Source organism: Xiphophorus hellerii, chromosome 13 (assembly GCF_003331165.1).
Source record: "Xiphophorus hellerii strain 12219 chromosome 13, Xiphophorus_hellerii-4.1, whole genome shotgun sequence".
In the NCBI taxonomy this organism is placed as follows: Eukaryota; Metazoa; Chordata; class Actinopteri; order Cyprinodontiformes; family Poeciliidae; genus Xiphophorus; species Xiphophorus hellerii.
In genome coordinates this window covers 20,135,011-20,154,502 of record NC_045684.1, presented here as the reverse complement: position 1 = coordinate 20,154,502, position 19,492 = coordinate 20,135,011, and the positions used below count along the sequence as shown (strand labels likewise).

At 41.1% G+C, this 19,492-nt stretch overlaps 1 protein-coding gene across 1 annotated transcript; it reads right to left on the bottom strand.

Moving 5' to 3' along the window:
* Positions 1–5,232: 5,232 nt before the first annotated feature.
* LOC116730664 (homeobox protein XHOX-3) lies at positions 5,233–9,119 on the bottom strand. Its single transcript, XM_032580026.1, is given in 4 exon segments — positions 5,233–7,114; positions 7,453–7,691; positions 8,443–8,882; positions 8,884–9,119. Coding segments are annotated over 4 exon segments (1,314 nt in total). The 5' UTR covers positions 8,982–9,119; the 3' UTR covers positions 5,233–6,577.
* Positions 9,120–19,492: the final 10,373 nt, after the last annotated feature.

Here is a 19,492-nt window from a genome sequence, read left to right as displayed (position 1 = left end):
TCAATTCCACATTGCTTTTGAGAGGCTTTTGTGTAGGCTTTATGGGGGAAGGTGTAGAAACTTTGGCAGGAAAAGACCAAAGACCAATATATGCAAATTACCCGAATCTCCATTCAGAGGTGTTGCCTCAACGCCAGTGTTTTTGCACATGACCAAGCACACGACATGTAAACAAACTACAAGCTGTACTTGTTGTAGCAGTTGCAAATTTGGATAACAAAATTATTCCGAGTGCAACTGTTTTAACCTGAATATGAATTTTATGAAAAGGAGAACATATTGAAATCACAGCCTCTTTGATTAAAGCTGGTAATATTACTTTGCTACCTGACTCCATGCCTAAAAAAGACAAGAAAAGGAGAAATAGACAACATACTTGTACAACTCTTAAATGGAGTAGACGTTTTTCTAGATTGTCATACAAAGAACAATACCCTGAAATCACGTCTGTGTTTCATCAGCATGGGACATAACCATGCGAAATGTGGAGTTGTCATTATTTTCAAAATCCCTCAAATTTGCATGCATAAGTGTGGTGAAAAGTTCTGGTATTACAAATTTTGCCATTTTTCAGGTTTAGCTTTTTTCCCTTTGAATGCAGTGTTTCTGCAGTTTTGTCTTGTGTGCTGGATAGTACAATAACTTCTGTTCACAGCATCGGGGGAATATATTCTGTAGACAAGACAGAAATGGACAAGACAAAAGATGAGCAAAGATTGTGCTCAGAAAATAAAAATCAAAATCAAAATCAAACATGATAGTAGTTTGATGTTCTGCAGCTGCTCTTTTGTGTTTCAGGAATCGGACAACTTGCAGTTACTGATTCAGCTTTTTGTTTTGCTCCCTCTCAGAAAATCCTGAGGACAATAGCCTGACCATCAGTTCGGACATCATGACTTTGTAGCAGGGCAGTGATCTGAAGCACACCAGCAAAGTCCACCTCTGAAAGGCTAAAAAAAATATCTTGAATGAAAATTCAAACATGGATTTCTTTGTGTTTAAATTAATTGCTAATGGTTTTTTTTCTTCTAGTTAGCTCCTGAATAAACAGATTAATGTCTTTGGAAATCAGCAGGTCAGTGAAAAGGCCTAATACTTGATAAATGTCCCATTGCACTGTCAACTATTGAATATTTTTCAGCTTCATTTCAGCAAAATGAAGCTGAAAAGCCTCCTAGAGATCCAACTTTTGTTTTTAATCTGTTGATAGTTGAAATTAAATCCTTCTCAGTTACTGGGAGAGCCAGTGGAAGTTAGCATTTCTGATTAAAAGGTGAATTCATTTAAACAGAATTCTGTACATTTATGTTGTGCCAATTCACAGCAAATGCCATCTCGAGGAACTTGAAACACCTGTTATTATTTCTCAATCAAATCAAAACTGTTTTAATCTGTATATTGCCGTTTTACATCAGTTTGAACAGATGTTTATGTAATTTAAAGATGTATCATTACATGTCAAGAAGTTCTCATCAAATGCTGAAATAGCTAGTTTGTTCATGCATTACCGACCATTGGTCAGTGCAAAATGGTTTCTGTTGTGATTTAAGAAAACAACGAAAAGATTCATGTAGATGGAATTTATTTTAAGGTTTTTGTTTAAAATCTAAACAGGAGGAATCCCCGCAGCATGGTGCTACCACTACCACTTTAACCTGTTTCACCGTGTCTTAAAGGTGACGGTAGTTTTACAAAAATCTCTTTTAAAAAATTTATCCAAACGTATGGATCCAAATGATAGCTTTTGCAGGTTTATATGCTGGATGAAACATACAACTTGGAGATATTATACGAAGCAGAACAAGGCATGAAATATATGTCCTCTTGAGGACATATTGTTGTCCGAGTTTATTTAATGTACTCGGCAAATGATCCAAATTCGAAGCACTTTCGACTCTACTTAATTCGAACACCTAAAGATGACGATGTAATTGAGTCGTTCCTTTGATGGCCCGGATCCTTCCCGCTCTGTTATCCTGTCTGACAGAAGCCTGCAGCAGCCGGGGCCCATTTTCTCTCCACGCTCGGCTGTCTCCTGTGCGCCGTAAGTAATGTTGATAAAGACGCCACCCGCAAAAAAAAAAAAAAAAAAAAAATACTTTCGCGTCTCTCACTCCTCCCTCTCCCGATTGATTTAACGTGACCTTCGTTTCCAAATGATATTGGAAGGCCGTTTAAACAGATGAAGGCTTAAATTGTCTTGCTTGTGTGCGCATTAATCTCCCATTCATCATCATTACTGTGCGATCGGTCCGTCCACGCCTCCGCCAGTCTCTCTTTTTTTTGTGCGCTGCGAGGCTCTGTAAATTAGGATGTAATCCAATTCAACCAGCAGCAGCAGCAGCCACAGATCCGCTAACCATCCCGCCACCCCTCCCCCGCCTCCCCTTGCTCGGTGGACAGCTGCACTGCACCGCCCATATCAAAACGCTTTGTGCTCGTTGTGAGAGCTGGGGGAACCCTCCGCCGATTCTCGCTAATAGGATCTTATAAGTCGGATGTAATTGCTGTTTTACGCGCAATCTATACGAGCCCATCACGTCTTCCAGCTCAGTCATCTTCCTGCAATTAACTGACGGTGCTGATGCTGCCGCTGAGGATACAGTCGCATCCAAAGCCACCAGTGCGGCTGGGTAAATGTGGTTGTAATTTGCCTCACTTTAATGTGTCACTTTGGCACGCTCTGCTTTACAAAGCTTTTTTTTTTTCTTCTTTTTTAAGGAAAGAAAAGAAAAGCGTTCAAAACACAGCGGTCTTTGAGAAATCGGCCTGATCCCTGCTCATCTTTGTTGTATTACGCGCTAAAAAAGCAAGAAAGCAATTTCCCTGCTTGACCCTCGTTTCTGCATCAGACGCTGAGCCTGATAGTTTACATAAATCTGCCCGACCCGCGAGGCTTAAACGCTGTATTATTCCAAACATATGCATTTTAATCAGCTCGGTCACACTTACAAGAACTCCAGTTAATAAGGCCATCAATCAAACGCGTGTTGTGGAGAGGGGAGGAGCGGGGGGGGGGGGGGGGGGGGGGGGGGGGTTAAGGGAGGTGTGGGAGGGGGTCCAAAGGAGTAGGTGGGGGGAATCGGTGGGGCAGGGGGGCTTGTGACTATTTAGGACACAACATTTTTATCTAAAGAAGCGACAGAAAATAAACAGTCTGTTCGCTTTTTCTTTTTTTTAAATTTTTTTTATTAGAATATTTGAAAAAAACAAACAAACAATTATTATTTTGTATGTTTATTAGTGTTCCATTAAAACAATCTAAGACATCATCAGTTCGCGCTAATTTCTATGTACGTATACCTGGTGTGAGATTTAATTAACAGAGCCAGGTGTGTTGTGTGAATAGCAGTCAGTTCTGCAACAAATGTCCGCAGACGGTTATTTTTAATGTTTGTAGACGAACGACACAAGTAGGGCAAAAATGTGCTCTACAAATGGGAAAATTTAATGTGTTTGAAAAATGTATTTGAAATGTAACCAAATAACATGTTGATTTAGGAAACTTTAGACAAGTGCCCATAAATTAATAGTTTTAATTAAACCCATTTAAACTCTCATAACACTATGGTCAGGTTGCATCAAAGAAGATCTCATCGTTGTAGTTTTTTTTTTTTTTTTTTTGTTAGATTTTCTATTAACAAAATATTGCAAAATGTTGCGAAATTTTTCAGTGTTGGCCCCCCTTTTTGTTGGTTAGAAAAATCAGAAAAAAACAAGAGATCTTTGTGGTTGCTGTATCTGTGAAATGTTTTAAATTGAGGTATGTTTGATCTTTGTATTTTAGAGCAAATAATTAATCGCAGGGCCGGCCCAAAGCAGACTCAAGTGCTACTTACGGGCATTCAGACGAGATGGGCCCCCGAGAGAGCTTGATTTCTCCCAACAAATAATTAGGTTTCAGTGCGTCTATAATGAGTCTGGAATGTTGCTTCGAGGTTTTATGAACTGCAAGTTCGAAGAAATCCAAAATGTTTTCGAATTCAAAATAGTTTATTTATGATTTTATACAACTGACAGATGTACTTAAAAGAAGAATGTATTCAGAGTACATGTCGTAATTTAATGTTCGATTAATCATGTCTGCGGCTTGCGTCTGGGTTGTAGTTCCACTTTGTGCACATTGTAACTGCTGACTAATAAATAAATAAATGACAACTGAAGTCTAGCCTTGCTTCTCGGGACAAACGAATAAATCCAATAAATAACTTTGTGTTAATGATTATTTTTGTTTTTCCTCGTCATACATAATCTGAACTTGAATTGGGACAAGCTGTGATCATTAATTATATATAAAATGAATACATCACTGTGCTGCTTGTGCTATTAAAATAAGTTGACTATAAAGAAAAGAAATCAATATTTCTGAGTTACCTCTCCATTTCGATGCCCCTGAAAAGTTTCTATTTTTAAGGGCTACAGTCATTTTATTTAGCCATCTTCCTCTACTCCACAGAAACATCTGGCACACCGTACCCCTTAAAAGCATAGGTTTAAGGATTATGACTGAGTGAAAATTGGAAAATGGGAATAAATCTTATTGTTTATTGTGAAAGTCTCCCCCCCCCCCCCCCCCTATTTTTTTGCAGTTACTGTCACTCAACATTCCAAGATGAAGCCTCAACGTCCAGCCTTTAAAATACGAGGCATCATGTCCCAATGACGTCTTATCTGCGACATGAAATGCCTATCAAAAGCAAATCTGCATATCCGTGAGCTGCATGCTTCCCCCCTCAATCCCATTTACGCTCTGAAAACTCGTTTAATTTGCGCGGTCCTGTTCTAACGCAGTCAATTAAGATGCCGCTAATTGTTTGCGCTCCTAACTTGAAAGATCGATGCTTCTTCATTTTTTTTTAATCTCGCTCTTTCTATCTCTCTAGCTCCAGTATCCAGACAACTAATTCCATGTCTATTAAGTGGTTGCAGAGAAAATATGAGTGGCGTTAACGGAGCTCAGGGACCACTTAGCTGTCACGGTCAATCTCTCGCTCCCGTCAGGAGATATAGTGGAGAGGATTGGGGGGCCACGCTGGGGTGTTTTGACAGCGGCCACTTGAGAGCAAAATTGGTGTTATTTTCAAAAAAAGGAAACTGGGGAACTTGTTCTGATCGAAATCAAAGAATATTATATATATATATAAATGAAAAACAACAAAGGTTTTGTTACCATAACGCATCACAAGAATTTCAATAACTTAAAAAGAGACAAATGTGTTTAGCTAACAAAAATTAATTTCATTGACTTAATTTATTGCAAATAAGACATTATGGACAACGCAGTCTGAAAAAAACATGAGCAAACAATCACAAATAATAATAATAATAATAATAATAACAACAGTAATAACGACACAAAAACGAATGATGCAAACATAGAGCAAAACAGAACAAAACATACCCCCCCCCAAAAAACGATGGAGATCTATGGATTTGTATGGCTATCTATGGTTGGTCAGTCATTGCGTTTATCAATAATAATAATAATAATATTATTATTATTAATAATAAATCTTAAATCTAACTCTTTAGTTTTTTTAGAACACAGATCGCGTCCGAATTTAATCCAAATAAGAACTTTCAAAGTCAGGGTCACTTTCAAAGTCTTTTCACTCTCACTTCCCAGTGAGAGTTTGACATTGAAGCGTCAGAGGAGGTCCTTTCACCTTTAACTTTTTCAACAAAAATGCAAACGTTTGGTCAGGCAGTCCGATTTCCTTCATGAAGCGCTAATGAAAGTGTTGACAAAACGTACAACTTAATTGTGTTTAATCGTATTAAAAAAATAAAAAATAAAAATCTGTATTTAAAAAAAAAAACACCAAAAGAGGAGCTCAAAAAAAGGAAGATGTTCTTCCATTTTCTCCTCCTTTCGATTGTCCCCTCTCCATCCTCCTTTGGGCACCCCTCCGCCCCCCTCCCCAATCCATCTCCCGCATCAAGTCGCGCGGGATGTGCAGTCTAAGTCTAATCCGTTCCCTCGGCGCCTTGTTATACCTTTTGTCAGCAACGATCCCTTCCTGCTGGTATTACCATTAATTCAGCGCTCAAAATGTGCCGGCTCGTACATATACATCACTTACTAATTTTACTTGCATGTGCACATTTCGGCCCGCGCCGCTGCCTCCGCCTCTTCTAGGACCCCGATGTGGAGAGTGGCTTTTAATGAGACGGTCATAGTCTGCCTTATGGGGAAAAAAAATAATATATATCCCCTTGTTAAAAAAAAGAGAAATGGAAAGTATCATTCTCGCGTAACTAATTACACGCGTAGATCGATTTAGATGCCTAAAGAGGCGACAAGCAATAACAATGAGAGAAAACCTTAATGACATCCATCCAATTGGATTTGCCCGCCCTCAAATAAGTCTTCTAAAAATCATATCTGGTATCCCTGTTTTGATGTCCTGGCTCTCAAGTAGAATTAAGTTACAGTCAGGCCAGATTCTTGGAGCGCTTTCTCGAACGTGGGAAATGTTGTTTTCCTCTCCGATTTATTCATGCTGTTTTAGTCCCGGTCCAATAATGCAGAGGTCTATGCTTACACAAACGGGGAGAGTTGGTTTTGGTTTTGGTTTCATCTGGTCAGAGGCACCTCTTCCCTCTGGTCTAGTGTAACAGATGAAGATTTGCTGAGCACTGAAGGCGTAAAAGTGACAAAAGAGTCTGTCCTGCTCGTTGGGGAGCAGGTAAAGTCCGAACCGGATGGCCTGCTAGCGATCCCGTTGGAGTGACTAGTGTGACAGGCCAGGCAGGAACAGGGACTCCCACCCGGGCCGAGGCCATGGGCCGGGCCTGACGGGTAAACGGAAGGGTGCCTAAAGGCGCACAGAAGCTCTGGCCTCTGGTAAGGGTGAGACAACACCCGGAAGCTGTCCAGAGAGCGCAGCGGGGTCGAAAAAGGTGTGGCACCAGGGGCCGGGGCGCCACCGACACCAACACTCAGGGGAGAATAGTAGGGCAGCGGCAGGTGGGACGGGAAGGGGTAGGGCAGGTTCCCAGTGGCCGCGGCGTGGCTCATCATGTAGGTGTAGAAGGCCGGGTCGGCGGGGTGAGGCCACGTCATGGCCAACCGCTGGCGCTTGTCTTTCATTCTGCGGTTCTGGAACCACACCTGGAACAGAGTCGCATTGGGTCAAAGATTAACCACGGCCCTCCCACTGACCAACAACAACAAAAGCTAAACCCTCCAGTACTTCCGCTTTTACGCAAACAGGCCCAACTTCTAATTTAGTGTTTTCTTTCAAGAGATTTCACATCTACTGAAGCAAAGTAGCTGCATTTCTTAAAGGAAATATGATAAAATGACAGAAAGTGATTTTTTAAATATTTTTATTTTTCAATTCAGATTGTACTAGCATAGAGTAAGACTCTTTTGTGCATCTGGAGCCTGGTTGCCTCCTTACTAATTTAAGCCAAAAACAATATTGTCACCTGATATAAAAATCTTACTTTAATTGTGGTTTCAGGTAGATTTAGAGCAGCCGCGAGCTCGCATCTTCTCGGCCTGGACACGTAGTTTTCCCGATAGAACTCCTTCTCCAGTCGGGCAATTTGCTCCCGGGTGAACGCTGTTCGGTACCGGCGGATCTGGTCCGCTCCGTAGGACAGAGAACCCTGACCAGGGATTGTCTTACCCGGGTCGGCGCCGCTCTCACCCGGAGAATGACCCGGAGATTCTCCGTTGCGACCTGAATCAACATGCAGAATGATGCATCATGTTCAGCGAGGAAGAACGATTTGAACAAACGCTCACTGACTGCAAAGGATGAGCATAGCCATATTTGAGAGGACTTCTCCTCCACTCTTAACGGGCCTTCCTGACATGCATCTTTGTAACAGCTGAAGTCTTTATTCACTGAGGTGTCCTCCTCTTTCACGGTTTACACAAACAACGAATAAATACGAAATTTGATGTGAAGAAGACGTTACATGTATAGATAAATATGTGTAACATTTCTGCAGGCCTATTTCACACTTACGATACTCGGTTTTTGAATCTTGCACAAACCAAGAAAGAAAGAAAGAAAAAACAGCAATAAGAAGATTCAGATGTTCTTTCGTTCACACATTTATTTCGTGTGGGTTTCTTTTGGCGGCTACTTAAAAATCTATTTTCTGCCTCATGCAGTTCAATTAGGCTTACGGGCACATTCGCTGCCAAAGTCAGTGATGAGAATGTCTGATTACACTGTGGGTGTCACCGCAGCGTTTTCAGCCACTTGACAGAACAGCTGCATGCACCGACAGCAGTTGTGCTTGAGTTCCTCCGGCTCCACTAAGCCGAAATTGTGAAACATTCGAGATTTCATTACAGCAGCGTTCAACAACACCCTGGTAACTTATGCACGGATTTCTTTGTATGACATTTACAAGATGCAAAATTCAGCGTTTTGGTTTGCATGTAAACACAGACAGAATCCAAAAGAAATGTCGCCCTACCTTTAGACGTTGGGTAGTCCATGCTGTCAGGGGTGCAGCTCACATCAATTTCCTCATAGAAGTCCGACTCGTTGTCCGAACTGCTGCCATCTTTGTGATGCCGTACCCCGGAGGAAGATACGGTGACCGACCTGGTGTCGGCGCACATGCTCCTCCGTGCGCTCTCCTCCGGCGCAAGCTCCGTGGTCCTCTCCCGCGAGTACGGCGCAGCGCCGGGGCTCAGGCAGCTCCTGTGGCCCGGTTTCCCCTGCGGTTCTCGAGCTGGGATCCCAGTGACTCCCTCCGCCGATCTCACCATCACCACCTCCTCTCTGCCTTCCATCACCCGTCGCTGTTCTGAAAAGCGTCGACTTCGCGGGAGAGCGTGAGCTGCCAGGAATGTGAGCCGGAGGTTCTCAGCTCGGAGTCGGCGGAGGTGGGAGGGGTGGGGTTGAAAGCGCTTTGGAAAGGCTGCTGGGAAAGAGGGGACGCAATCCGGTGTGACCCTCAGAGAAGAGCGCGGCAGAGTGTGGAGACGGAGCTCTGGGAGGGATCACCATTTACCCTCTCTCTCTCTTTCTCTCTCCCCTTCTACAGAGCTGTCATTCCTAACAGGCCAGTCTTCAGGATGGTCCCCGCTGATGACGCCACGGATTGATTAGAAATGTGGGTAAACAGAAGGAAGAGAAGGTGGTGGCGCTGTGGTTGGAGGAAGGGGGGGGGGGGGGTCGGTGTGTGTGTGGGGGGGGGGCGGGGGGGGGTCAGTTTCTATATTTCAAATCGATAATGTGTGTATATTGATTCATTTGGCTACCTCAAAAATAGCAACAATTGTAACAACTCATATCAGTATGTATCATTCCAAAACAAAACTAAAAGTGAAAATGCTGAGAAAATAATTTTTACTTTGACATATACATATATATATATGTATATTATTTCGATTCGTTAGAAAATTCAGAATGAATAACATTCAATTTTAGAGCAATAACTACACCTCCTGGTAAATTGGTATTAACGAAATGTAATATCTATGAATTATGTGCATTCAGAATCAGAATCAAACCCAGAATACTTAACTGCTCCCCTGAGCGACAATCTAATGTTGCAGCAGCATCCATTATGAAAGCATGAAAAGAATAGGATACAAAAATAAAAAAGAAATCAGCATTGATCATACATACAAGTAAATATAATATTGCCCATATGTGAATCATGCAGAAATATTTTAAAACCCATATAAGTGATGTCAAACAGTTGGGGAGGAGATGCAGAGTCCAGTTGCCAAAGGTAGAAATGAGTTTCTGCGGAGCTCTGTGCTACATTTTGATTTAATCCTGAACTTGACCAGTGAGTCGTGGAGTGGGTGGGAGACATTGTCCAAAATGGCATGTGGCTTCTGCAGGATCCTCCTCTGTCCTGCCCCTTTTATTTGCCCCTTCCTCCACCCCCACGTCCTTTCCTCGTCTTAAGTGGAGTCAAGTAAAGTCCTTAAAGGTCAAGTCGTCGGGCAGAGTTTTGATAAGAGACCATCCGAGGAAAGCTCTAAAACCAACAGATCCTTGACTAAACTATGATCTCACGTAGAAACAACCTATATGGGCCCTTAGGTAAATTGCGTTTGTCACACTTGTGCAATTAATTAATTAATTAATTAATAAATAAAAGTCAGCAAACAAACAAATGTTGTATGTTGTATATATATATATATATATATATATATATATATATATATATATATATATATATATATATTTATAGGGGGACTTTTTAACCAGTGGCGCCATCAAGGGGGTTAAGTGGGCGCGGTGGCCTCCCCTGTCGCATCCATTCCGATCCAGCTGCCCAGCTCTGTTCGTACAGCACTAGAACGAAGTGCTGCAGAGAGCAGTAAGACAAAAATGCACACAAAAATGTAAAATACAATGAAGTTCTGAATTTTCCCAGATATAATATTTGTATTAATGAATTTAAGAGAAGGGAGGACAAGTTTTTATGAATTACTTAGTTTGTTTATGACACTGTGGTTCTTATCTGTCATTCTACTTTGGTTGTCTGACACGGTACTGGCCCCTCAGTCAAATGTCACCAGAATCACACACTTAGGCAAAACAGTTTGGGGATTAACAGTATATTAAAGCCACGGGTGCTGATTAGCTGGTGGCCTGTCCAAACATGACATGCTTGACGAACGATTTACTAATATATTATTTTAAGAGAAGGAAGGACATCCTTTCTCTCTCTCTTTCATTCTTCCTTCTTTTCTTTCTTGCTTTCTTGTCTCCATATTTGAATCAAAATTAAGGTGCCCACAGCAGACTAAAATTAAAAATGGTGGGCACTCTAAAATATATATATATATGATAAACTTATTTATGTATATTGGTGATTAAAAACAAAAAATTAAATAAGAGGGGTTTTTTTTAAATGCCAAAAAATATATATATTTTGTATTTATTTTTGCTGCCTGATCTCCCATCCAAAGCTTATTGGTGCCCCCAATTTGGCCACCCCTTACATAATTCTCTGGAAAATTATGAAATGTAAATGTAATCAACATTTACCTCCAAAACGTAATCAAAGATTTGATCTCTCTTTCAAGAAGATAGATCTTTCTGAATGGAAGAATGGGTCTTTTCAAAACTCAGACATGACGTCTGAACGCCAGTCAACACGTATGAAAGGATCAGAATTTTTTTTTTGTGTGTCAATAACAGCATGCCATACCAGGAGAGAACCACAGGACAGAACCTGCTGCTTTACATAGATATCATGTTTTCTCTGAATCACCAGCTTGTAGCCAGTCTTGTGGTTCAAGGTGCTTTTTAAAATCTTATCTTTACAGTGATTAGCAAAGAAAAACACTTAGTGATTAAAAAAGAAGATAATTTTGCATATGTCTTGGAAAAGTGAGGAAAGTTTGGTGCCTTGCACGTCATTGGGGTGTTTTCAGACCACGTGAATGTTTATTCTATTCAAGCAACATGGCTTCACGACTTTCCAGCTTTTCATCAAATATTAAAAAGCAACTGTTCGAAACGTGCAACATGCTTTTGGAATTATATCTTTCTGTGACACAATCATCTCTTTTTCTTTTTCAATAGAAATCGAACGGCAGTACGGGCCTCATTTGTTTACACGAATTTCAAGCATTTTCTCTCCTTTGCAAAACTCCACATTATTAAATGTATGACAAGTTACATCAAACTACATAAATCAAGGCGGTTTACGTTGAACCGCAGCGCTTCTGCACGAAGACAATGACACGCTGAACTAAGCTCGGTGCCTATGGATTCAGGCTGCTTTACGCGTGTTTCTGAATTAACTTGCAGAGAAAGAGAGAGAGAGAGAGAGAGAGAGAGAGAGAGAGAGAGAGAGAGAGAGAGAGAGAGAGAGAGAGAGAGAGAGAGAGAGAGAAAGGAGTAGAGACTTTGGATGGAAGTGATGCACTTCAAAGTCAGACACCAGAGAGCTCCTGCCATGTTGGTCTCTCTCACGCACACGCGAGAGATGGGGGGTGGGGGGAGCAAACGGTGGCGCTCCTGCAGCCTCCGCTGTCCTTGTGCGCCCTCGCCTGTCCAAAAGAGGAAAAGCGAGTGACTGTAGTGGCATCCCTCCCACCCCTCCCCCCTCCACACGCCCCGGAGGCTGAGAAGTAAGGGAAATTCCTTTGGCTTTTCTCTCTCCCCCCCTCAACTCCTTCATCTGGTCTGCAAAGGGGAGGAAAAACAAATACTTCTTTTTGCACCATGCTCACTTTGTGTGCTAGTGGTTTTAAATGTGCAAAAGTGAACTTAAAGTCATTTTGTCGCGCACGTGTCATTTGTAATTTACTGAAAATAAATGTATACGACAGCCATGTGAAAGTGTTACCGTGTGATTGGTCAGAGTTATAAGTCAACCACCAAATTAAGCAGGAAAATGCACTCGAACACTGAAAGGAATTGTCAGCTGAACCAAAAAACATCTCCTAAAACCAGAAAGGAATTTGTTTCATTTCCGTCCTTCACCCGCAGAAGTAAAACCTTATCAGGCAGCTCTTTACTTAGTCTAACACTTTTGACCAACAGAACCCACAGTGTGTGTGTGTGTTCTTTTTCCCAGAAGATGAACATGTTGCGTAAAGCGCTTCGTTGCAAATACATAGAGAAGGAGGATGCTTGTCAAATCTCATCCGGGGAAGCATGGGGCAGATTATTTTGAATATTGAGAATTCCCCCGTCGCCTCCCTCCGGTATATAGGGGCGGAGTTGTTATACTTTTGCTCTGACATTCATAAATGTGGGAATGCATGCGCTGTGTTTGTGCACTCCAAAGGTGGCAACGATCCATCCGGTTACTGAGTTATGGAATGGGTCGTGGCCGGGGCAGATGGGATCTTGTGATCGTGCGGAGATAACGCCTGGAAGCCTTTTGCGCAACAGATGGATGACCTTGCGCGTTTACAGTAGTGCCAATTATATTGTGTGTGTTTAAGATAGTGAAGGACATCGGATGGGTTTGCTCGCTTGTGTATCATGTTAACCCCAAGAAAGGAACGAAAAAAAAAACAACAAAAAAAAAAAAAACAGGGACCGCAGACATACCTTTAAACCAAGCGGCAGGTCGGGTTGCTCGGGTTGTTTTGCAGGGTGGTGAAGGTGAAGAGTGGGGGGGAAGTGGGGGTGGGGATCAAAGAAATGGGGGAGACCAGAGAGGCAGACGCTGCAGTATGCGCACCCCCCCAGTTTTATTAGCCAGCCCAACTTGAACTTGACCATGGAGCCTGCGCAGTGCGGGTGTAATCCAATCCAGCCCACCAAACCAAACAGAATGGCTCTCACGGAGCAGGAAAATATTTCAATATGTGACAGGGCTGGATCTTCAGTTCATATCAAGTGGATTTCTTCTCTAATATAAACAACCTGTAAATGGGGGGGAAAGAAAGGAATGCCTCCTCGGCGGCCCCTCCCGTCTCAATTTCTTCAACTTGGCCTTGAAACGGGATGACGCAGCAAGCCGAGAGTAACTCATTGACCTTGGAGCGAAACCCTTTTCGATGACTAAACAGCCGGAAATCAGTGCGCTTTAAGAACGTCTTTTATCAGATCCGTCCCACAAACACAAAGTCTCTGAAATCAGGCCCGTGTTACCCCGTTTTAAAAATTGGTGGAGGGGGCAGAATGGGTTTCCTTTATCACCTATTCTGCAGTAGCAGCAGCAGCAGCAGCACACCAGGTGCAAAGCCCTGGCATCTCACTTGTAAGTCTTTAGACTGATCCGTGCATCTCTGGCATCTCAGAGAAAGGTGATATTTACAAGTCTGTCTGCTTGCAAATGGGCTTTCATTTTTAGTGGGTGTCGGTCCCGTCAGTTCCGGTCTACCTTCCACTGTTTCTTTCTTTCTTTTTGTTTTTTTTTTCTCGTGCCATTTAAAGGATGCTACTCTAATTTTCGAACACTGTTTTGGTTCGATTACGTTTTGTTAAAATGCAGTTTGGTCTGTTTAAGAAGAAACATGAGTGTGACTCACGATGCAAATAGGGAGACCCAACTGATTTGCATCAGTCTGAGAGCAAGAGCAATGAACGAGGCTCGGGTCTTTTTTTTCAGGCTGACGACCCATATTGAGTTTACCAAACTAATTTTGCAATTTAATTTCTTTCTCTTTAATGTTCATTGTCACTTGGCCTTTGGTCTGCGTTCACTATTTAAAAAACCGGTGTCGGGGTAGGTAGTGGCAGCAAAAGTAGGTCACAATTTAGGAGTAATAGCTGGCGCTTCAATTTGCTGTAATTCGTTACTGTAAAATATAAATATGTACAAACTAAATTTGTGGTAAACGGCTTTTTAGCTATTAGCATTTCCTAATTAATATAAATGTAAATTTTATCTGCAAAATTAAAATGACATGTAGTCAGTTTTGGTAAAATAGTTTTAAGTAATACAAAATAAAAGCAAAGACAATTATTTAATAATAATAATAAATTTCCTTTATGGAAATCTAGAGAATTAAAACAAAACTCTGACTTAATTTTTTGGTTTAAACACCGTAGTATTTTTCAGTGGAAACTGAGCGTTCATTACATTATGGGTACATTATATATATATATATATATATATATTTTTTTTTACATATATATATATAGTATAATGTAATACACATTACAAATTATGCAAAGAATATATTCATAATCATTTCTTATATTTCGGAATAAATTAAATAGAAAAATCATCTGAAATTATATTTTTGGTTCATTCACTAATATAAATGGTTCATAACCAACAATTTGGAGACAATATATTTACTTCGGGCTCGTGTTAAAATTTCGGGCTAAAAACATAATAATAATAATAATAATAATAATAATAATAATAATAATAATAATAATAATAATAATAATAATAATAATAGAATTAAGCAGTCTATACATTTACATTATATGCAAACGTGAACTTGACCGTTCAGTGTGACAATATTCCGTTCCTTATATTTTTGTGCAGATTCCTGAATGCCTATAAATGAACGTGACGCGCAGCTTACAGGCTGCAGCATTTAGCTGCCTGTCAACGCAACCTCCGAGACGTCTGCAGAAGCTGAAACCTGAGGCAGGGCTGATATTTCGACTCACATTCTGGACTCACTGGGAGTGAATTAACGTTGCCGCTCATTTAACGAACCTTTAGGTGACGCTGGGATGAAATGATTCAGCTCTACTTTCATTTTAAGCGAGCCGTCATCATCGCACCGCAGGCGAGCGTCCAAGAAAATATGGAAAAGTCAAGTGTGTGACCGCCCTGTGGTTCCCGGCTCTGACCACAAAAACATATTGGCTGTTATGTTTTGACAGCTCTTTGACAGTCACTTACTTTAAACACGTGTCACCGTCGAAGCTAGAATTCGACCACGGGGTTTTCGGGATGTTTATTTGTCCCGTGGCAATTTGGTGTTGTACGACATCTAAATTTAAACGTACGCATCACTTTTAGAATAATTTTCTCATTCCTCGCTGACGCTCTAAGCGCCGATGCTGTGGAATAACTTGCTCTTTGTTGGGACCGGGAGGGAAAAAAAACAAAACAAAACAAAAAGAGGCTTCAAACTGATCTAAAACCCTACACAGTTCAACCTTGAACATTTTTTTTTGGTGGGTTTTCTGCAGATTAAGTCTGTGCTTCTTTGTTTGTAATAAATGCCATGATATGTCTTTTGCAAACAGCTTGGGTAAATCTAGGATTTGCACTCTTTGTGCTGAATACTGGTTCATGTGTATGTGTGGGTGCACACATACACACACACACACACACACGCACGCACCCCTCCTCCTCCTCGAGACACCGCTCATTGTGCGTGGGTTTGTCTCTTGTCTGGGCTGACCACGTACGCGCGCCGACGGCCACCTTGGCGACACCGGAGCTGTTGATTCTGCAGGACTGCAACACAAATAATTAGACATGTAAATAATTCCCAAATGAGCATCCAAGAGTCAGAAAGGTTCGCATTTAATAGGATTGCCGTAAAGTGACTAAACACATCTGTCAAAAGTCATAACAGGACAAAACACGGAGCAAGGAACAGTTAACGATTAACACCACTTTGTGTTTATTCTGAGGTCTGATTTGCAATGGGTTGGATTTGCTTTCAGTGGCAGAAACGCCAGAAGGCAGCGCGCATGCAACAGGCCGGGCCTTGTACTCTGACTCATGATTATTGCTGCTTGTTGCCGCTGAATGATTTCATTTCTTGGCCTTCCTTGTGCGGAGATAAAAACGCGACTACTGTGCATCGCCTCAGAGATTGGCTTTAAGGGCGAACCTGGCACAATGCGAGAGAACAAATCCATGCCAACCGCAGAGTCAGAGCTCGATATAGGAAACAGAATATGTAAAACTCAATAGATTCAGAAAGTGAGGAGACTATATCAGGTTTTATTATCTTGGTTACGTCTATGAATTTGTTTAAATTATTTTCTCATCCGTTAAAATGCTCATGCACTGCCTTATTGGCTGCATGTAACAGGTGGGACCAGCTATTATTGACTGTAGTAAATGATATAATAGGTAATATTTTGGCTTTAAATTATTATATATGTTATGAAAATTACATTTGAAAGACCACGACCTTCAGCAAAGTGTTTTTCGTTTTTCTACTGGAGGACGGTCAATAGTCGCCCTTCAATTCAATGAAAGACCCACAGACATGTCTACGTTTAACCGAAGAAAACTCAATCAAAGGTTTGGTTAACCCATTTTATCAACCGCAACCGCCTGTTTAACAGATTTTAACATCAATATGCATTTTCAGACATTTTTTTTCAGCCACTCTTTCAAGATGACTACATTGAAGGAGATACATTTATGTCTATGTATGTGTGTTTTAATTCTGCTCATTGGTAATTCTGCTGCAAAAAGTTAAAATAAAAATTATAATAATCTTTTATTTACTTTTACGCTTCTCAGCACATTTGGTTTTGAAAATCTGTTTTTATACATCACATTAAATCTTGTCTGATATCAGTCTCTTCTTTTTTCCTTATAGCCCAGAAAAACATGTTGAAAATAGGATTTTTTCAGACAACAGATTCGGGGCAAATTTAGTGTAAAGAAAGACAATGAAAATCAGGCTTGGTTAGCCCCGTCGATTAACCACTGCTACCTTGTAGCCAGATTCAGGCATCATTGAGGTCTTTAAATAAAGGTCAAGATTGTTTTTTTTTTTTCTTTCTATATCTAAGCAGTTTTTATGTCTGTTTCAAAATCTCTAAACCTCATTGTCACTATTCAATTTTACAACACGTTTAACTCTGGGTCCCAAAGTAATTAAAAATGGATGCGTACGCAGCAATCTACCCACATCAAGGGAAGTTCTTTCAATTGTTATTTGAGGTTGACCAGAAATCGTTTTCATTTTGCTCCAAATATTTGTTGACGACTGAACTTTTTTGCCATGTCCAATCAGTACACAACCTTTTCTCCCCTCCCCCCTAAAAAAGCTGTAAGTTAATCACCTTTCACATCACATTCACCGTTTTAGACGTCTTCATACCTTTCACTTTTAAACCACACTTTCGTCTTGTTTATTTAGACCAAGTTGTTTGAGCTGTGTCTGTTCACCAAAAAAAAGCAAAGTGGGAGAGACTGAACACTGTTTAAAAAACGAGAATATAGTTTCACTGTTAAAAACGCCATTAGGCGACTTGTATTTGGCATAACACTTGAATAAATGCGTCAGTGTTAACGTCTTTTCACCTTACACTTCCAACCACATGTTCAAGTTGTTTACGTTGAAGGCAATCGGTTTTCGATGTGGGCTTTATAAACGTTGCCGGGCGAGAACTCTGCTTGGAAACTCCATATTGATACTTGACGTTGTGCAACATAATTTGATTGCGGGTTCCAGAGTGAAACAAAAATCAACAGTTTGCGTTTGCTTTGCCCCGAAACGACAAAAATGATATGGTTAAAGTTCACTCGGGATTTTGATGTCTGGAGATTAGACTCGTATTTCATTAAAAACAGTTTAAGACGTATACTGCTGCTAAATGTGTAATGTGGCTTTTTATATATGCAGTCTAAATCGCCCGCGCCATAAGATTTTATTTTAGAAATAAAGAGTGGAAACAAATTTGATGAGGAGTTTCGTATCGTCAAACACGTAAGGAGCAGCATAAACAGAACTCCTGCTGAACTTAAAGCTTTTTCCAGAGCCGAATAGAGCAGAACAGACACATATATAGGCTTTCTATCTCTCTCTCTCTCTCTCTCTCTCTCTCACACACACACACACACACACACACATACACCCTCCACGTTTATCCCCCTCTTCCCCATGGATCAACATCATTTTCACACCTATCTGCGAAAAACTCCTCCGCAATAATTTTACTTAAAAAGGACATGATAACGTTGCTGTCTTGTTTCCAATGCCACGCAGCCCTCAAAGTTAGACAGCAAAGCGAGAAGAAGCGGGCAAGGACTAGTTCGTGAGAGAAAGCGCACTAGAGAAACAAAACAAAATGATAGTAAAAGTTAGTGCCCTCCAATAGCTTTTCATTAGGACAGGAATTCTCACCCTTCTTCCGCTCTTTTCAAGCGCTCAGACGGGGCCCTTCAAAGCCTGAATGGTGCGACGGGCTGGACTGCCAGACAACAACAACTTTCAACTTGACCTTGGCCTCCAACCGCGTCTCACCTCCCTATGTAAAACACAGCCAAGTCCAGGGCTCGCCTTCTGACTTTGCATGCTGTAAACACGTCGGAAGCCGAACGTCTTCAATATTTAGAACAATAAATCAGACTTTTACCTCATTTGTGTTTCCTTTGTTTTATAGGAGGGCAGAAAAATCTCAAGCCATTTGTGTCTCGCAGAGATACTCGCGATGTAAATCACTTAAAGTGGGCGCTTTTCTAAGGCGGATCCCACAGAGTGTAGTGGAAAGGGGTATTCCTGGACATTCCTCTATGGCGTATAACCCATAGCGTTTAGCATAATCGCACCACCGAGGTGTGCATGGAGACTGTGCTCAATTTAAGAAACAAATCAAGTACACTTGTTGCTTTAATGAGCTTATTGTTAAATAATACCGATTCATGCTAATGCAAGCCTGAAATGAAGACAAAGAGGGGGCGATGTGCGTGCGTAAAATCAGTGTACATTGGTTATGCGTACAAGTGACTGAATAAAAATCGTAAAAATAGCAACAAAAAAAAAAGATTTCTGTACAAATGTATTTATTTGATTCTCATTTGACCGTGCTATATGACAAAGTATCCAAAATGTGAATATCTCGTTGTTTAAACACCGAAAATATAGATATATGATGATACATACACACACACAGACACACACACACACACACACACAAAGTAATTTCACATGCGCCGTATTGTTCAATGGGAAACACACCATCAAACTCAGTTAAATCTGCAGGGACAAAAGCAAAAATCCCCTCATATGTACCATCACCTTTCTTCGCCGCATTATTCTCCATGTAATTATCTGCTGATGTTTACCGTCCTCTTTGCATAGCCCCGGTCACATGAGGAAGTCTTGGCCAATAAGAGCCAACCTCTGCACTCCTGTGCGCGTCAG